General features: G+C 39.8%; 1 protein-coding gene across 2 annotated transcripts in view; it reads left to right on the forward strand.

Moving 5' to 3' along the window:
- Positions 1-372: 372 nt before the first annotated feature.
- veph1 (ventricular zone expressed PH domain-containing 1) overlaps positions 373-20,192 on the forward strand; it is an 80,198-nt gene continuing 60,378 nt past the window's right edge. Inside the window, exons 1-4 of one of the 2 annotated variants that reach the window (XM_086164166.1) lie at positions 373-490; positions 11,441-12,025; positions 12,150-12,368; positions 17,492-17,666. In XM_086164166.1, coding sequence (XP_086020292.1) covers positions 11,888-12,025; positions 12,150-12,368; positions 17,492-17,666 — 532 coding nt within the window. In that variant the 5' untranslated portion in view covers positions 373-490; positions 11,441-11,887. Of the gene's footprint in view, positions 491-11,440; positions 12,026-12,149; positions 12,369-17,491; positions 17,667-20,192 lie in introns of those variants that run through there. The other variant, XM_086164168.1, reaches the window with a different exon arrangement.

Consider the following 20,192-nt stretch of genomic DNA (forward strand, 5'->3'; position numbering starts at 1 on the left):
ATAAACTTAAAATTCGAAAAGCGGTCTTAAATATTACATTAAATTACAGGATCTACTTCCGGCGCTGTCTCGGGCAGCTGCCTGCCAGAGTTTCTCTTCACCTAAGTGTCTCTTTTCCGAAATTCTCTACTTCTATTTTTCTATTACTTCTTCTACAACAATTTCCTTCGGGATCAATAAAGTTGTTCTCATCTCATCTCATCTCATCTCATCTCATCTCATCTCATCTCATCTCAAATTCAATGGTCTCAAATGGTCTCTCCAGCCACCTGTTGCGGCCCCGCGCTTTTTCCAGCCGCGCGATGGCGCGCTTTTTCAACGGGTGGTGGTGGTGGGGGAGAAAAGCAGGGTTGGGGTGTTGGGGGTGATGTTGCTCTGGAAGCTGGAGAGGGTCTGATGTATCGCTATGTGTCGTCTGGGATTGAGGTTCGGAGACACTAAAGAAGGCTCCACATTCCCGGCCCGTGCGTCCCCGTCTCGCACGGAACAGGTAGGCTGTTTTGGAGACGAATCGTTTCTTTAAATTATTTTTTTCTGTCGCTGTCATCACACGCACGCACACAGAAATACGACCCGAAATTCTTCAATGTAAGTGGAAGTTTAGCGGATAAGGAGGTGAGCAGCGTCTGCACGGCGCGTTTTACGCGCACAAGGTTACGAAACGTTTGCACGACTCATGGTAAACGCGCGCGCGCGCGCACACACACACACACACACACACACACACACACACACACACACACACACACTCAAATGCTATACAAATTTGGAACTTTGTTTATCATAAATCAAGCAGACTGTGGCGCATCAATATTTACACTTGCTTTCCTGATAGTCTCTCTCTCTCCCTCCCCCTGGCTTTATGCGTGTTTCGGTGTAAATACTGGAACCTTGAAAGACAAGTTTAGTCGCACAAGTCATATATTTGCGCACGCCTCCTCCTCTTACGAAGCTTTTCAAATCTACTGTTGCTCTCACCTGCATGTGTGTCTGAAGAAAGCATGGAAAGAGGGAGAGGAGGTGGGAAGGTTCTTCAAGGTCACAGATTTTGAAGAGACAGATGTTGGGAGTCTCTGGAAGCACCTTCCTTGGCCAGAAAGGGCAGCATTTCTAATTAATATAAACACAAAAGGCAGGAAAGGACATTCATCAACCACCTTCATCCTCATCTCATCCTCACCTTCATCAGGAAGAATGAGGATAAGGTGCATGATCTTGTCATGCACGAGTCTTTTATCTGGCTGCAAACATCTAAATTAAATATTATATTTCTGTTTTGCAAAGAGTGCATGTCTTTTTTAATCTTTGGCTTGTGTGCAAGGAGATCTTGAAACATCCTTACATGTGATCTCTGGACTGCATTTTAGTTTATCTATTTTAAGGACACTTTAATGGATTAGGAATGTTTTTCTTGTTTGTTGTGTCTCAAAACAAGAGGCTTGCCCGAGCACTGAGCCTGTTAGCCAAGCAGTGAATCTAATCAGGGAGGCGTTTCTGTATCCGTGCAGGATGACTTGGATGTTAAAATCCATGAACTAAATACATTGATGCACTTTTCTGGATGAAACACTAATATCCGACACATTTGATTCCTTCTGTGGTCAAACTGTGTGGTGGAATCAGAGTGTGTTTCCACTCATTCTGAGTTTTGACTGCTGAAGCAGGGAATCATGAATAATAAATGAGAAGGTGCATGTAAATGCTGGTAGGCTGAGTGGACTATTCTGCCAGTGCTTTCCCTGAAGGCTGTGGAAATCCTCTCTGCAGTCATGAAGTACAAAGTGCTGTACCCTCACAACTGACAATAAGGAGAAACTGATTTTCATGCTTCTTTGCTGTACTTACGACCATCGGTTCATTAGGGAGAAAGAAAATGAATACAATATATGGTCAAAGGTATTTGCTCACCCGCCTTGACTCACATGTGAATTTAAGTGACATTCCATTCCTAATCCAAAGAGTTCAATGATGTCGGTCCACTCTTTGCAGCTATAACAGCTTCAGCTCCTCTGGGAAGGCTTGCTGGCCACAAGGTTCAGGAGTCTGTTTACGGGAATTTTTGACCAGGGAAAGCACTGGCAGAGTAGTCCACTCAGCCTACCATCATTTACATGCACCTTCTCATTCATTATTCATGATTCCCTGCCTCAGGAGTCAAAATTTGTGAGGTCACACACTGATGTTGGACGAGAAGGCCTGGTTCTCAGTCTCCGTTCTATTTCATCCCAAAGGTGTTCTATCGAGTTGAGGTCAGGACTCTGTGCAGGCTAGTCAAGTTGATCCACAACATGATCTGTCATTCATGTCTTTATGGACCTTGCTTTGTGCACTGGTGCACATTCATGTTAGAAAAGTAAAGGGCCAGTTCCAAACTGTTCCCACAGAGTTGGGAACATGGAATTGTCCAAAATGTCTTGGTATGCTAAAGCTCTCAGAGTTCCTTTCATTGGAACTAAGGGGCCAAGCCCAGCTCCTGAAAACCCCCACATCATAATCCCCCTCCACCAAACTTCACACTTGGCACAATGCAGTCAGACAAGTACCGTTCTCCTGGAAACCCGTACTTGTCCATTAGATTGCTAGATGGAGAAGTGCGATTTGTCACTCTAGAGAACGCATCTCCATTGCTATAGCGGCGGCGTGCTTTAAGCCATTGCATCCAAAGCTTTGCATTGCACTTTGTGATATGTGGCTTGGATGCAGCTGCTCTGCCATGGAAACCCATTTGGGTCGTGGGGGCATCAGCCGGAGCAGCGAGGCCCAGACCTCCCTCTCCCTCGCCACTTGGTCTCTCTCCTCTGGTGGGACTCCAAGGTGTTCCCAGGCCAGCCTGGAGACAGTCTCTACAGTGCGTCCTGGGTCTTCACCATGGTCTCCTCCAAGCAGCAGCGGCTGTACTCTGAGCTGCCCCTGAATGACTGAACTTCTCACCCCATCTCTAAGAGAGAGTCCGGCCACCCTGCGGAGGAAACTCATTTTGGCCGCTTGTATCCGCAATCTTCTTCTTTCGGTCACTACCTACAGCTTGTGACCATAGCTGAGAGTGGGAATGTAGATAGACCGGGAAAATTGAGAGCTTTGCCTTTTGGATCTGCTCCCTCTTCACCACAGCAGACCGGTACAGAGTCTACGTTGCTGCAGATGCCAAACAATTCCATGTTCTTAAAACAGCTGACGGCTGACTGAAATGTTTAGGAGTGAGGAATGACTGGATTTGTTGCACAGGTGGCGTCCTATCACAGTTCCACGTTCTGAATCACTGAGCTCCTGATAGGACAAACAAACAAATGTTTGTAAAAACAGTCTGCATGCCTAGATGCTTGATTTCAGAGACCTGTGGCCATGAAAGTGAGTGTAACACCTGATGCGGATTATTTGGATCGGTGGCCATTTAGTGTAGCTTGATATTTGGGAAAGTGTTTTTTGATATCAATAACATGATTTTTTATTTACCAGTTTTGAAAAATCACGTCAGACAATTTCACCCATATAATGAGAAGTAGTTTAAACCCACAATAATTTGAATGTTTCTCAAAGACTCTGGAATGCAGTGTTCAACATTTGGATGCAAGACATGCTTCAAAAACTCTTCTAAATGTAAATTTGGATCAATGAGATTAACATTATTTACCATTTATCAGACACTTAACACCTTAACCCAGCTTCTAGGTAACATTTATATATTTTCTTAATTTTACAATTTGCTTTTTGTCAGGGAATGTATTTCTGTTTTTAAAGTATTTCTTTTTTTTTTTTTACTTTACTTTACTTACTTAGCTTATCAATAGGTAAATTATTTCCTTGTTAATATTTTAAAGTAATATCTTGTTGATTTTGAGCTAAGTTAAGTTGAGTGATAAAATAAAGGTAGTGTGTTTTTATTGGACACCCGCACACGTTAATGTTCTTTCTATTTTTGATGGTCAAACCTAAATGCAGCACATGTTTCTGTCATGGATTCCCGAGGTTATGCCTGACCCAAACGCAAGGACAGTCAGGAGGTAAAGTGCTTCAAGGGGTTTTATTTACAAGGGGATGAATTGAGGGCTGTGGGTCTGGATGGTTTCGGGAGGCGATGAAGGAGCCTGGTTGGGGACGGGCGGTAGATTCAGGACTCCGGAATGAAAATGAATCTTACTTTGGGGATGAAGATCTGCCTGGAAGGGATAAATGGCATGGGGGAACAGATGGCCCACCAGGCAGGGATGAAGGGAATCCCGGATAGGGGTCTATATGGCGATACCCTTTCAAGACAACCATCTGGCCCCAAATGGCTGGCAGCAAGCTCCTCTTAAGCTCTCCCTGATGAGACCTCATGATCCACAGGTGTGCATTGCCCCATAGCTGAAATCATTCTTCTTCTCAATCAGGCTCACTGGTGTAAGACTGAGGTGAAAGGAGCTACACAGAGACGCATGACCCAGGATCCCAATAGTTTCCATCTTTTGTGTTTCCTAACCATTTCCAATGCATCTTCCAGAACATGATAGTTCGGTTCTTTCCACAATAGCCCATGTTACACCCATAAGTGTGCAACATAAATTATTACTAGGGTCTAGCATGAATTCCTATATCCCACCCACTTTGTCCAGAGCAGGACAGATATCTCCTCCTGCACTGTCCACTCTGTCCTACTTTCCATTTTGTTTCTGGCCCCTCATGTCTTGCTTGCCTTTGTGTTACTAGCTTCTATCAAACTTGTTCCCAATTGTTGCTTCACAGCTGCACAACCCCAGGGCTTAAATAATGGAAAATTCTTCTTTCTGCCTTTTGTCACAAGCACACACAAACACACAATCCCCAATGATACACTCCAATCCTCTCTCAAATATCAAATATATGCTGCCATAAAGCTCAATTTTCAAACCCACCTTCAGGGAACACTCGCATAGTGACTTATTCATCCTGTACTTGTCCCTGGATGTCACCTCAGAAACTATATTTATGAAAATTACTGCTCGGGGTTCTTATTTATAAGTCCAACTATCACCAGCAATATGAAATCTTAGTCTTAGAGACAATAATTTTCTCAAAATAAGTCCGCCCACAACTTTGGCCCCATCATGTTTGAGTTTTTCATAATATTTCTGGTTTCCATTTCCACTTTTTCATGCACAAGTTTGCTCAAATATGATAAGTGGTCACACCCAGGCTGTTGGATTTTACAACAAATCTTTGGTATTGTCGTCACTCTCGTAAATACTTTGTGTTTAGTAGTAATAAGATACATGCTGGTTTGTTCACATGCCAAAGGATAACTTCTACAGTAATTGTACAGTAATGTACAGTAATTAATGATTATAATGCCTGGTAGTGTTGTCAGGAGATTTTAGCTAACACAATTCTTTAAAATGCTTTTTTCTTTTAATTAACCAAGTAAGAAATCAGCAACAAGGGCCATGAAAGCTTAACTTTCTTATTCCCCACATCTTTTCAAAGGTGGCAAAGTCTTTTCAAAAGCAACATTTTCAGGGAGGTAATCATGAATCAAAAAGGTGAATTCTGTTCTAGCCCAGACAATGTTTTTTCAAGGGACTTGCTGCTGAATGCAGTCAGCAAGTAATCCGACTGGATTCAGACATTGCTCATTTTTCTCTCCCCTAACCATCAAATCCACACCACAAATTTATCTATGCATGTAAAAAAAGCAAGAGGTTCTTAATTCACAAGATAATTCAAGTGTTTCCTCAATGATACTTTGGAGTGATGTCTGGAAATACAGTACAGTATTTATTTAGTTACTGTAATCTTTGTGAAATTGAGAAATAATGTGGTTTTATCACAACCCCCCCCCCCCAACTTTTTTCATAACTCAACAGTCTGAAGCAGAAGTGTAGCAAAGGCTTTGGAATGTGGTGCTCTTTTTGCTTTTTTTTCTTCTGCATTTTTCCCCTCTCCCTCCTGCCTTTTTTTTTACCCAGCTCCTTTTTCTAAAGCTAGTGTGTGTGTGTGTGTGTGTGTGTGTGTGCAGGCTGTGCAGGTGCACATTTCACAGAGGGACAGGGCTGAATAAGCAGATAGAGGGAAGGGAGTTTTGTGTTATGGCTCGTACAAAAGGACCTGTGTTTCTTCCCAGAGTGCTGAGTGAAGACGGTAGTGGTGAAGGAGGGAGAGGCTCTTCGCTCAAATTGGTCCCTGTACCCCCCATCCCCCCACCACCGTGCCCCCCCATACCACCCCATCAAGACCCCCTGCCAGAGTGCATTCCCTGTCACCCTTGGTCTCTTAGTTTACCAGAATTTATTTTGTTGATGACGTAATGCCAGATATTGACAACTTAACCATTAGAAATCGAAAATTGTGTTGTTGTTTTTTTCTTCTGGGCTCTTAAGGGGCAGTGTCAAAAGCATTCATGACAACAACAGCTAGTGTTTTTTTTTTTTTCCAAGCTGCATTCCAGAGCTCTCTGAGCCGTAGCCGGGTGATTAATAGTAACTAGTGGATTGTTTAAGTACAGGAATGCTTCAGTGTCATTGTTTTTTTATGTATTGAACACAGGCATGTGCTCACACACCCAAAGACACACAAAACACAAGCAAAAGTTTGCAAGATGGGATAATGTTACATTACATTACATTACATTACATTGCATTTGGCAGACACTTTTATCCAAAGCGACTTACAATAGAGGACATAGGGACTGCAAATACACTTGCAAATACACGATGCACAGGAAATACACGATGCACAGGAATGTTAACTGTTGTTTTTTTTATTTTAATATGTTGCATACTTTACATTTTCCTCGGTGTGGATTTGTGTTGATAACTGAGAAAGTAAAAGGCTCTTGAGAGTTAAAAGCATGTTTTTACAGAAGACAGAAAACAACTTTATCCAGTGCTCGTCAATTTGAATGTGCGCGCGTGTGTGTGTATGTCCGTGCATTTTGTCCCCCATGACTTCCACGCATCTTTTCTTTCAAATGTTTTTCTGTCTGTATATTGCATCTGTAGACTTCTCTGCGATTTTCAGTGTTTCGTCTCTGAATTATCAAGTGGCTTACTCTGATAAAACTAACTTAAATTCGCTTAGAGGCACAAACACAGGAACCCCATGAATGTCAAATGCAGTCGAAAAACAATGCGATGTAAATTACATTTAAGGTCAAATAAGACAAAAAGAATTTCAATAGTGAACTAATGAATGCTGTAATTTATTGTAATGCTACCTTGTGGCGTATAAGAGTTTCTGTTAGAGCTATATAAAGATGTACTATTATTGGATTTCTATCCATGGAGAAGAACTGATCTTCAAGGGTTGACAATGCAAGGATTGGTGAATGGGCTGAATGGAATCTATTATGTTAAGAACAACATTTTTTTAAGTATTGAAAAATCTATTGTTTTCAAAACATCTTCCCTCCGGTGTTTTATTGATTATACATAACAAGTAACTATTAGTGCTGTTTGTTATTATAAGTAAGGATCATTTGTGCCTTTCCCTCCCAACCCTCATACCCCTTCTGTCTCTATCCCACTCTTGGATACCACTCTGTCCAGCCTCTCTCTCTTTCTACCCCAAACCGGTCGAGACAGAAGGCCGCTCACGTTGAGGTTTCTGCCCTGTAAAACACAGTTTTTCCTCACTCCTGTCATCAAGTGCTTGCTCACAGGGGAACATTAGTTTTTTTTGTAAATAATTTCAAAGAGTGTGGTCCTGACCTGTTCTACATGGAAAGTTACATGATACAACTGTGTTATGATTTGGCACCGTCTAAATGAAATACGACTTGACTTCATACATTTGACAATTGAGCAACATAGACACGATGCCAATTTTTTTTTTTCACACTATACCGTAACTCTGTCTGTAACGACATCAGAAAGATGTACATTTAATATCAAAACCACATTTAAGTTGACATCAGAAAGCTTTCTTTATCTGTTATCAAGAATCCAACATTGGACACAAAGCTCAGCTTGTTTACTGCAACATTTGAAGAAGTGGGCAAAACTGAACAACACAACTTCCAAACAATACAATAGGAACACAAACTCGGTGCTCTAAATGAAAAAGATTTTCATTTCACTTCCTGACATTGAATCACAACCTACATTCATCCATTCATCTGATAATTAACTTCTAGACAATATTGCGGCAGCATGGTGACGCAGTGGTTAGACCTCCCTGGTTCAATCCCGATAGGGTGCCTTTGTGCGAGGCGTTTGCATATTCTGCCCATGTCTGCATTGGTTTCTACCGGATTCTCTATTGTCTTCCCGTGGTCGAAAAAGGTGCAGTAGCTTCATTGCATACCCTGAATTTCCCAGCTATGTGAATGAAATAGTGAATGGTTTTTATGTGCGCTAAATGTGTTCCTGCATTCGACTTGTCCGGGGTGAATCAGGCCTCTTGCCCAATGACAGCTGGGAAAAGCTCCAGCACCCCTGCAACAGTGAGTGCAGGATTGGTGGAATATAGAATGAATGAGTGAATGAATGAGTGAATGAATGAATGAATGAATGAATGAATGAATGAAAGATAAATATTAGTGTTCACCAGGAAGCTGATTGGATATTTCGCTTTCCCAAATTTATTGCAGCTTTTCTATTACTTTTATGCCTCTACCCTGCATATTTGGGAGAGACCAATATTGATTGATAAAATTATCTAAAATTAAAGTTCTATCACTATACTGGGAGTTAAGTCATGTATGTGTATACATAGAAACACACGCACACACACACACACACACACACACACACACACACACACACACACACACACACACACACACACACACTTTTTGGTGTGTTCATATGTACTTTTGTAGTCATGATTTTCCCTAAGATGGAATCCATGACTAAGGCAGCTTGTTTTACAGCAGAGAATGGATGATAAGCATCTATAAATCTGGGGTTTTTTGTGTTTGTTCTTTTTTTTTTGGTTTCAGTGGTCTGGATTGGAGAAATTAGATTTCCTGAAATGGTAACCCAGTGATATGGACGGGTTTTCAAAGCCAGCATCGGCAAGGCAAGTGAGATAACAGTTCCCAGGGTGCTTTGAGGCTTCCTGCAGCCTACTCTAGTTCGGTTTCTAGTGCATGCCTTTCAGGACAGCTGCAAGTGGGATGATGGGATATGTGATTGTGGTAAGAAGGACTTCATATGGGAAACAATGGCACAGATACATACGCTTAGTTGCAGAGCTCAGCTCTAAGCATAGTCACCATGATCACAGGCTGCAAACACACTGGATTGCAGCTTTGCAATAACATTTCTGTGCTCTTATCACTTACCAAAGATTTTTCTTATGGAATTTCTTTTCTTTCTATGCCTTGAGTGAAGTACCAGTGCATCATGATTCTCTGTGTGTGTACTGTTTGAATGAGCGACACTCCAACCTGAACCTTTGGTTCTTCCAAATGTGTTAATGTTTCATCGTTTAATTGAGGTTTTACCAAAACATCAACAACAGCAAGTAAATGATTAACAATTGTGCACTGTACATTCCAGACCTCCAAGGAGTCAATATTGAGAAGCTGTACTATATATCTAACTATATATCTATTTATACTGGTCATCCTACCAACTAATTTTTTTTTTTTTTTTAATATTTCTCAGCTATTTTAGTTAATTAATTCCTTATTTAATGGTTTTTTATATTATGGCTTTATATTTATTTTTCTGTGATATTTTCACATTTTTTTTCACGTTTTTTAGATATTTTAAAGGCTACTGCTTTTTTGTCATTTTTTAAGGACGAAATAATGAAAAAGCTAATTTCAGTGTTGAGAAGCTCCATGAAATATTATATTTAAAGTTAAACTCAGAGTCATGTGTTTACAGAGTATCTGCTGGCTTGAATCTTCATTTGTATGATTCTTGTAGGACATGTCACACATTACCAAGGTGTTATTTAGTCCTAATTACATTTTTACTCACAATGGCTGAACCTTTAGAGGAAGTGAAAAAGACACTTAAAGGTGGTTGTTTTCATAACCAAAAAGTAGAAATAGAAAAAAAGATAGACACCTCAGATGGTAATGAATATATTACACAAGTAAACATTGCCCATCAAAATGCTCCAATGTGAAATAAAAAAAACTGTGATTAATTCATTATTAATAAAGAACCTTTTTAATGATGTGATCTGAGTTTGTGTTAGGCACTTATAAGCACAATTTATCACTGTAACCACATAATATATGGATCCCTTGAAGTGCATAAATACATTTCATACACAAATCAATTCATAGTGACTAATAAATTGTGTCCAAAAAGCACAGTGATTGAGTGTATTGATCTTTTTGGCTGTTGACAAATAGATCATGCAAAGCTTCCAGCCAGTTCTGAGTTGTACTAATATCCGTTCATTCATTCATTCATTCATTCATTCATTCATTCATTCATTCATTCATTCATTATCTGTACTGCTTATCCTGCACTCAGGGCTGCGGGGAACAGTATCCCAGCTGTCATTTGGTGAGAGATGGGTTTCCAGTTGATCACATACAGAGATACAACTGTTCACACTCTTTCATTCACACATCTTGATAGTTTAGGATCTCCAATTAATGAAGTACATGTTTCTGGATTGAGAAAACTATGCAGACGTGGAGATTTTGGAAATTATTTTAATCATCTGAAACGCTTTTAGCTCTTTTAATAATATTCTTAATGCTGCTATGTGTTGTCTATATGATTTCCTAATGTTCTCAGATTATGTCCACATATTCCTACTGCTGTTTTTACGGTTTGTTTACTTGTGTACCCTGAGCTGCATCAAAGATGAATTCCCAGTGCTATGCTGCAGTAGAGAGCAAAGTTTTCTGTGTCTGAATCTGAATTTTACATACAAAGGAGCCAAATATAAGAAATAGATTATTTATAGTAACTTGGTTATAATTTCAATTATTTAATTGAAAATTCCTATTTTGGCATTTTTGACTCCAGAAGGGTCATTTACAATCCCAGTTTTTTTTTTATAAATGCCAAATATTTCTATGCCCAATATTTAGAAAAATTCAAACTGTAGTTGTAATGCTACAAGAAAAAAAAGAGGAAAAAATACATTTACCTTTTGTTTTACAAACTTGTTGTTACATTGCTGACAGGTGAAATCCCGAACTGGTCAGTCAGGGTATCATGACGTTAGTTATAACAATATATTTTGCTTGTTTCGTTTTCAATGTTTTGTTTTTCCCCCTTGCAGAGCAATAGTTATTTAACAATGATCGCTGAGTATTCATTATTCAACTTTGTATTTTCAGGCCTGTAATTTGTTAATGCAGCACGATGTAATTTTCTTATTTAGCAATTATATACTTCGGTTGGTGTGATTTTTGATTTTTATCAAGATAGAAAACAACTCCACAAACCAATGCTTCTCTTACTGTCTAAAAGTAATTTTTCCAGTGTTTCTTCACAATGTATGAAAGTCAATAATGCTGTATTTATGGGCCTGTCGAGTAAATTTAATTTTCGTCCTTCTCCTTCAGGACTGTGTTATGGCAGGACTGCCGTTTCCAGAATATGCCTTGTCACCATGGTAACAGCCCCGAGGCAGACCCAGAAAAAAAATATTTGGCCAAGCTGGTCCTCTCTTCTCCAAAACACCTGATCACGTCCAGTGGCAGCGTGAAGAGGATTTTAAAAACAGGAATGTCCCACTGTTCAATAAATGTAATGAATTATTAATGAATTTCAATGATCCTCCCACTTTGGGGGTATTCAAGTGACCCAAAAATGATGGCAATCATACCTAAATAATGTGCATCTATTTTGGGATATTACTCTCAAGGGTTGACGATGTAAAAAACTCCATAAACGGTCCCCGACACTGAGCCACAGGCCCAAATTTTTTTGGGATCGTCATGCTGTGGACTGTCTGATTTCAGAAATTCTGATGTAAAACCAGTCCAAACCATTCTAAAAGAGGTACAACGATGCACCAGCTGTTCAGCCTGGTGCTCGGCCAGAGAGATCTTTCCAGAGCAGGTGATCTGTTTTCTCTGGAAGATGGGGAGATCGAAGACTGCTTGTCTCAGGCTCTGGATCAGATCAAGTCCATCTCATGCTCACCGGTCAGTAGGCGCGATCGGTTACGTCTTTTTCATATTCAAACCTTTGAAGATGAAGGTAACCTCATGTTTTTGATTTTTTTTCTGATCTCCCGCTTTATGCTGTTATGTGCCGTCTTACTTTCAGGATTATCTAACCAATGACAATGATCAAGCAGTGGTGGAGATTTGCATAACCCGCATCACCACAGCGATAAGAGAGACGGGCTCCATCGAGCGACACAGTGTGGCGCTGGTGGGACTGTGGGAGTCCTGTCTGGAGCATAACCTCACGCCTCAAGGTGAAAACACCGAGGACACGCCTCATGCCAAAATAGCATCCGACATCACCAGCTGCATCTTGCAGGTACACAAAGACGCAGTGTGAACACAACAATACAGAGCGCGATTGTTAGGAAGTAATTCTAACTTATGCTGGTCCAAGTTGAAACCTATAAAGAGGAGACTGAGGTTATTATAAGAAATAACACAACAGACAAGTGATTATTCTTTTGTGCTCTGCAGAGGGGGAGACTCAGTGCGCTCTTTGGAGACAAATCCAGAGAATCCCACTGAGTTCCTCCTTGCTCGGCCTTTTAATGTGTGAGTGTGTTTATTTACATAACAACATTGGATAATAAAGTTCATGCATAGTCATACAGGAGCGTGGTCACCTCACGCAGGACACATGCACAGTTTTTCATACAGTTCTTGTGTGATTTGTGATATGTTGTCCAAGGAGGATATGCTCAGGGATGATATGTTCCTGTTCAACGATAAGTGTGCTCAAAGATAAAAATTATGTTCAAGAATGATATGTCCCTGTTCAAGGATAACTCTGCTTAAAGATAAAAAAATATGTCTGGTTGTCATCATGTGAGTAATCGAAGTAAAATAGTTATAATACATTCAGAGTACTTTGGTTTGAATATAAAGAGAAAACTCTTACAGCGACATCATATCTGCTCATTTCCCCATCAATACATTTCCAATTCAGCCACTTGCCGTATTGTTCACACTGAAATAACCTCCAGTTTATGTATTTAATATAAATACCACATCAGATTTAAGTCATAATATTATCTTTTGCAATGCATGGCTGTATCCCATCAATCCAAGCACCTGGATGACTAGGAAGAATGTCATACATCTATTGATGGTTAAGTAAATTGTATCCAATATAGGTCTATATCTAGCAACCAACAAGTATAGGAGAGCATGATAACAATAATGATATAGAAATGTATGACAACTAAATAAGAATAACATTTTTTTCCTCGCTGGAAAAAGAAAATGGGAATCATGGTGCTTTTGGATTTTTAGGAAATGAGAAAATATTTCCCAAATATTCTGCAAAAGGATATAAAATCCAGCTGCTTAGCACCCGCCATCAGACCTCAGCAGCTAAATTGTTAAAAATTAAGGGCGTTTCAGTCCTTCATCTTCTCTCACATCATATTTGGGACAAGGAATGTGCTTAATACCACTGTAATGAGGCGGATTCTTAAGGAAATGCACACGCACAGGCACAGGCAAAGGCACACACGCACACACACACACACACACACACACATATGAGTGAGTTGAATCTTTGATACCAGCCTCTGACTGATCTTCACACTCAACCAGCTATGAGCATACTTCTATTCTCACTTCCTCGGCTTTGCTTCCTGTCTCTGTCAGTGTTTCTCATTCATTTTCAACAGTTCTTTCCTCTTCTATTCCCACTATTGGCTTCCTGTCATTTTGAATGCAGTGATGCTCAAACGCCCCCTCTTACCCTCCCATTGTAATTTCAACCAAGAGGACACGAGACAGAAAAAAGGTGAATTTGTTTGGAATAGTGCTTTTCTACAACACATATATCAACCCTATATATTAGTTTATGAAGGTGTGTAAGCGGAGACACCCATCTGCATCTAACCTTCAATTTATAAATATAGTGTTTACTTGCATCCAGTGCAGATTGATGTGGCATACACTTCATCAAATAATAGCTTGACAGCAATTTGTGTTACATTTACTCTATTGTGGATCTCTATATTGTTACATTTACTCTGTTACCATTGTATTTATGTTTTGCTTCTGTCCTACCTTTTATTTAAATTAAAATTCAATCAGCTGAGTTGATATTTTTCTATATTCAAAATATCCTCGGCGCAAGTATTGTCTGTGCTGCCATCTAGTGAAAGAGTTGAGGGATGACACAGAATATTTGGAAATGTGGATTTAAAATCACCCCTGCCTCTCGCCCGATTACAGCTGGGATAGACTCCAGCATCCCCTGCGACCCTGAGTGCAGGATAAGCCGTAGAAAATGGATGGATGAATGGATGGACTTTGAAACAGTCTCCTATTGAGGATGCTAGTGTATCTCTCATCTCTCACCTCCTTCCTCTCTTAGTGTTCAAAGGCCAAACACTCACATGGGCCTGTATGCTCACGTTCAAATACAAATCTCTGTCCATCCAATGAATCACATTTAGTTACTAGCATTTTGGAGTGCTGCAGTTCCAAATGTGCTTCCTAAAAAATAGTGCTGAGCAAAAATGACCCCTACCCATTGTGGCGCCCTCTTCCTGTTTTTATACGGCGCCACCCCGAATTGATGATTAACATATGCTGACAAAAGAAATTGGATAGCATCGTTTTTACCATTGGGTTTAATCTATAAGATAACATGACACTCAATATACATGCTTAACTAATCACATTTAAATACAAAGAGCAAATAGGTAATGATAAGTTGTTGAAGGGAGGTTGACTTGTTTGGTATTATCATTTCCAGTAGTATTAATTGGGTGTTGCTTTTCATTTGAACCAAATAGAACTTTTCTATTTTAAGAGTTAATAGTAATAATTTGTTTCAAACATTTTGTGGCACCCTTAGCATTAGCCTTTACATGTACTGCCGAATGGGCCAGTCGACTTTCGTGCAAAGTGTGTTTGCAGTTTAATTTTTACCATATTATTAAATGACACCGTTTTTTACCATAACGGCGTCATTTTGAGAATCATTAAGTGAGCAATCATAAAAAAAAGAAACAGAGATCGGAACACTTACTAAATTATGTAAGCTTACTGGATAATGTGGAAAAAAGTACTTTCACACGTTTTTGCTTATTGATTTCTTTTGAACACTAAACTGATCTCATTCAATAACAAAACAATCGCCCCTATGTGTATTTGTGTGTTAGAATGTCATTCATCATTTTTTTCCCTGACATTAACATAAAGACAGTTCTGGTAAATGAAACTGGAAAGAAGACCTCAAATGGGCACAGCGGTGTTTATTATACTATACAGTATAACAGTTTATGTGTGTGTACAAAGTTCAACAACTTTTAAAACAGTTTATTTCATAACTTTACTATACCTGATGTTGCAGTGTAATTTTTGTGTTTCTCTTAATCATGACTTGTCAATGTCTCATGAACCCATGGCCCATTTTAGGGTAGTTCCACAGTTATTACTTCAGTCTACCTTCTACTCTTTGGTTATGGAGTAAACAAATTCATTCATTTATTATTTAGATTGCTTATCATGCACTCAGGGTTGCGTGGGAATTGGCGGGCTGGAGCCTTAGACCGGTCGCCAGTCAATCACAGGGCCACAAAGAGACATATAAGCAATCCCTCTCTCATTTACACATCATATAGTGACATACAACCATCCACCTTCATTACCCCATCATATCGAGACATACAGCCATTCACTCATATGCCTTCGATTTTTTATATCTGACGCATTAAAATGCACTTACACTTTGAAAGGAATTTTAAGATTGAATACATACATTCATTGGTATCCCAGTTGTAAGTGGACAAGAGGCAGGGCTCACCCAGCAACCATATCACACATCATGTGGACATAAAACCATTCACTCCCTCATTCAGACATTGTAAACTGTCTATGTGTGTACATACTGTATGTGTATGTCTGTTTGTGTTTATGTGTGTGTGTGTGTTGTGTGTGTGTGTGTGTGTGTGTGTGTGTGAGTGTGTGTGTGTGTTTTTATTTACACTCATTCATGGATCATATAGAGATATATGTAATTCGCTGTCTCTCTCTTTCTTTCTCTCTCTCTCTCTCTCTCTCTCTCTCTCTCTCTCTCTCTCTCTCTCTCTCTCTCTCTCTCTCTCTCACACACACACACACACACACACACACACACACACACACACAACCATTCACTGGTTTAGAAACAAAACCATTCACTTTGGCATTTAGGAAAAGACAGGAAGCAGAGTTGGAGTCAGCAAACATGAAGGTGTTGAGGTTCTCTTCTGGAGTGACGAGGATGGATAGGAATTAGTCCATCAGAGGGACATCCATCCATATTCTGCTGCTTGTCCTGCACTCAGGGATGCTGGAGCCCATCCCAGCTGTCATTGGCCGAAAGGCTGGGTATACCCTGTTCTGTAAAGTCAATCGCAGGGCCACATACAAAGACAGACAACATTCACTCACTCAATCGAGGCAATTTTCCCTATTAACCTGCTGCATGTTTTTGGAATGTGGGAGGAAACTGGAGAACCTCAGGTTCCACGGCAATGGTAGCAAATCCACACAGAAAGGTCCCCACTCGGAATCGAATGTGCTTGGCGGCCGATGCACTAACCACTGTGCCACCAAGCTGCCCATCAGAGGGACAGCACATGTTAAATGTGTCAGGGAAGCTACACTGAGATGGTTCGGTCATGTACAGAGGAGGGATAGTGTATTTTTGGTAGAAGGATGCTGGGGCTGGAACTGCCAGGCAGGAGTCCTAGAGGAAGACCAATGAGAAGATTTATGGACATAATGAAAAAGGACATGAACTAAATTGGTGTGAGAGAAGAGGATAAAGTGAATAAGGTTAGATGGAGGATGTTGATTCACTTTGACTACACCTGGTGAGTAGCCGAAAGGAAAAGAAGAAAAAGAAGAACCATTCACTCTGTCATTCACCTGTCATATGGACACATATAACCATTCACTCTTGCATTTACAGTTACAGTTGCATTTACAGTTACAGTCTGGGCAAGTAAGGTTCTCCACTGAACCCTCTGCATGTGTTCATCCTAATATTATTCCTATTGTGTTTTTTTGGCTATTGCAAAAAGCTACGATTTTACTTCAGGAAGCATACATTAGAGGACATCAGGTTTCACTACTCACCCCATAGTTAGTGCTCAATGATAAACTCTGAAGTTTGTGGGAAGTTGAATAACTAGTTAAATGAATTGGTTGACCCCAGACAAGGATTTTTCTTGGCAAAACAACTTCATCTTTAAAGACTGTTGAAAAGGTGAGATCCTACTAATTTAAAATAGCCAGGAGAAGGTAATATTCTATCAAACAATAGTCGAGCTCTAAGGAGGTTAAGTTAGTTGTGATTCTGGTCTCTATTTGGCTAAGAACCAAAAGATAAAAAAATAAATAAAAAAGATAAAACTTTTTCACAAGGATGGCTATTTTCTCATTTTGTCCTGCTTTCCGTCCTCACAGAACTACACTCGTCCATCAGTCATGATGCTAGCTATCCCTGTGGCAGTGCGTTTCCTGCAAAGAGGAAACCGAGAGCTGAGCCGAAACATGTCCAGCTTTCTGTCCCTTGCCGCCATTGCGGAGGCCGATCTGCTGGCAGAGCACACAGAGGCAATAACGCTCAGCGTGCTGGGAGGTAGGATGTTGGATTAAGCACTTTGTTTTTTATTCCTGTCAACCTACAGTACACAGATGCTTATATGGTTGCATAAATTAGCACATCCTTTTTTTACTACTTGTTCGTAGTAATGGCAATGTATGTCGTCACTAAAATCCAATATTACCTATGCCATGTATTCTTTCCTTTCTCTATCAGTACCTGATTTTTTTTTAAGGAATTCACAAATATAACTTACTTCTATAATGAAGGGATTTTAAATGGCTTATATGTTGGTTTGGCAAGAAGCCATGTTGCTTTTGGTCTTTCATTTTTGAGGTGTGTTTCAAATAGGTAACAATGGAATGTAATTTTCCATTTTTTTTCCAAGGCAGTGGTAGCAGTACAATCAGTAGTTGTGTTATGATTGTTGACTTGCAGAGGGTTGTTATAATTACATGTTTTGATGAATTACAGCATGGAAATAAAAATGTTGCTTCCTTGAGGAGTGAAGGATAATCCATGTTTTGTCTCCATGTGTCTATTTTGCTACTTGACCAAAACATTTCATCTTTGGAGACTTGAGCTATCTTTTGTTTTTGATGCAGGTTTAATGTCTCACAGCTGCTTGGAATTAGTGAAACCTGAATGGGTACAAACACTAAGCTCTGTCTTTTAACCATAAGATAGTTTTGGAAAAACTGTGTCCGCGCAATGGGGATGTAGGGTTCATTTTACACTATATGAGTCACCCCAAGTACTGAAATGTTTATCGTTGCCCCAATCGCCCTCTGGCAGACCTTTACGGGTCATATCAGTAAGTCCTATTATCTGCAAAAGGAGTATTGTAAACGGTGCTTAGAAAAGATCAGATAAAAAAACAAGTTTGGAGAACAGAAGTTTGATAAGGGATTGAATGTATGTGCCAGAATATTACTTTTAGACAAATAAGTTGGATATAAGTTTTACCTCTGACTGAGCAAAAGATAGTCTCTATATAAGAGGACAACGATTCCCACTGCATAACCTGGCCCCTTCTAACTGTTAGTGCTATTTTTATCTAAAGAGTTGGGAAGAGAAGCTATTTCCTGTAAACCTTAAAAAATCTTTTTTTCGATAAGATGCAGTTCAAGCCTATAGGAGTTGTTGGGTTCCTTAGAGAACCACAGTGGATACTGGAGATGTTTACTTTCTACCACTTCAGCTGGTCCTAATAACATGACAACATGTTATAAGAATAAGAACAACTTTATTTATCCCAAAGGAAATTGTTGTATGGTATTGTATGGTAATATTGGGTATCTAATAAACTGTGTGACTAGCTCACTAAAGGAAAGTGTGGCAATTTTTATACAGTATGTCACTTGATTTTGATTTAGAAACTTTGTTGGTCTCTAATTGGATTTGAACTGCTTTTCATTTCCAGCGAGATGTATGTGGCCAGACACACATTCTGATTTATATGTGCAGTTCCTTTCACAGTTAAATATTATCCAGAACCATCATGCTTAAAAATGTGCTTTAACCACATATGGGCTAAAAAGTTAAATTGGATGCATATTTCACTACTGGAGAATGTTTGTGGTCTCAGAGATGCTTCTTTTTTATTTAAGATAATACAGTGTCATCATAGTAAACAATCATCATTCAAGCATTTTCAATTTTACACCCTGGTCATCATACAATATCACCTTCAAAGTCGATTGCATGCAATTGCTGCGGAAACTGTTTCCTGGCTGAGCAGAGAGGAGAACTGAAAACAAAGAATTAGGAGGTAAAGATCGAACAGATAGAGGTTTATATTCGGGTATATGATCCAGCTCTGCAGGGGGTGGTGAGCTTCTTAAAAGCCAGAATACTGATAGGATTAAAGCAAATGAGATTTATGAGAAAAAAGGAAAAAAAAAAACATTCATATTTTATTTCTCTGGGCTTCTTTGCATTTCAACCTTAGCTAATTTAATTTGCTTTAACCAAACTCCTCTGCCCTCCTCCCCTACTGATGCTTAGTTGTTCTGGCCCTCTTCTTCTTCTTCTCCTCTCAGCTTTTCCCTTCAGGGGTCGCCACAGCGAATCAACCTTCTTCATCTAATCCTATTCTATGCATCCTCCTTTCTCACACCAACTACCGTCATATCCTCATTCACTTTGTCATTAAATCTTCTCTACCAATATATTCACTATCCCTCCTCTATACATGACCGAACCATCTCAGTCTGGCTTCTCTGACCTTCTCTCCAAAACATCCAACATGTGCTGTTCCTCTGATAGACTCATTCCTAATCCTGTCCATCCTGGTCACTCCCAAAGAGAACCTTAGCATCTTCATCCCTGCGACCTCTAGCTCTGCCTCATGTCTTTTTGTCATTGTAACTGTTTCTAGGCCATACATACAGCATCGCTGGTCTCACCACTGTCTTGTACACCTTTCCTGTCATTCTGGCTGATAGTCTTCAAACGCATAATACCCCTGACAATTTACTCCACCCATTCCAACCTGCTTGAACCTGTCTTTCCACCTCTTTTCCACACTCTCTGTTGCTCTGGACTGTTGACCCCAAGTAC

This window comes from Fistularia commersonii, chromosome 18, assembly GCF_037954325.1.
Source record: "Fistularia commersonii isolate RoL2024-O1a breed Wild chromosome 18, RoL_Fcom_v1.0, whole genome shotgun sequence".
Classification (NCBI taxonomy): domain Eukaryota; kingdom Metazoa; phylum Chordata; class Actinopteri; order Syngnathiformes; family Fistulariidae; genus Fistularia; species Fistularia commersonii.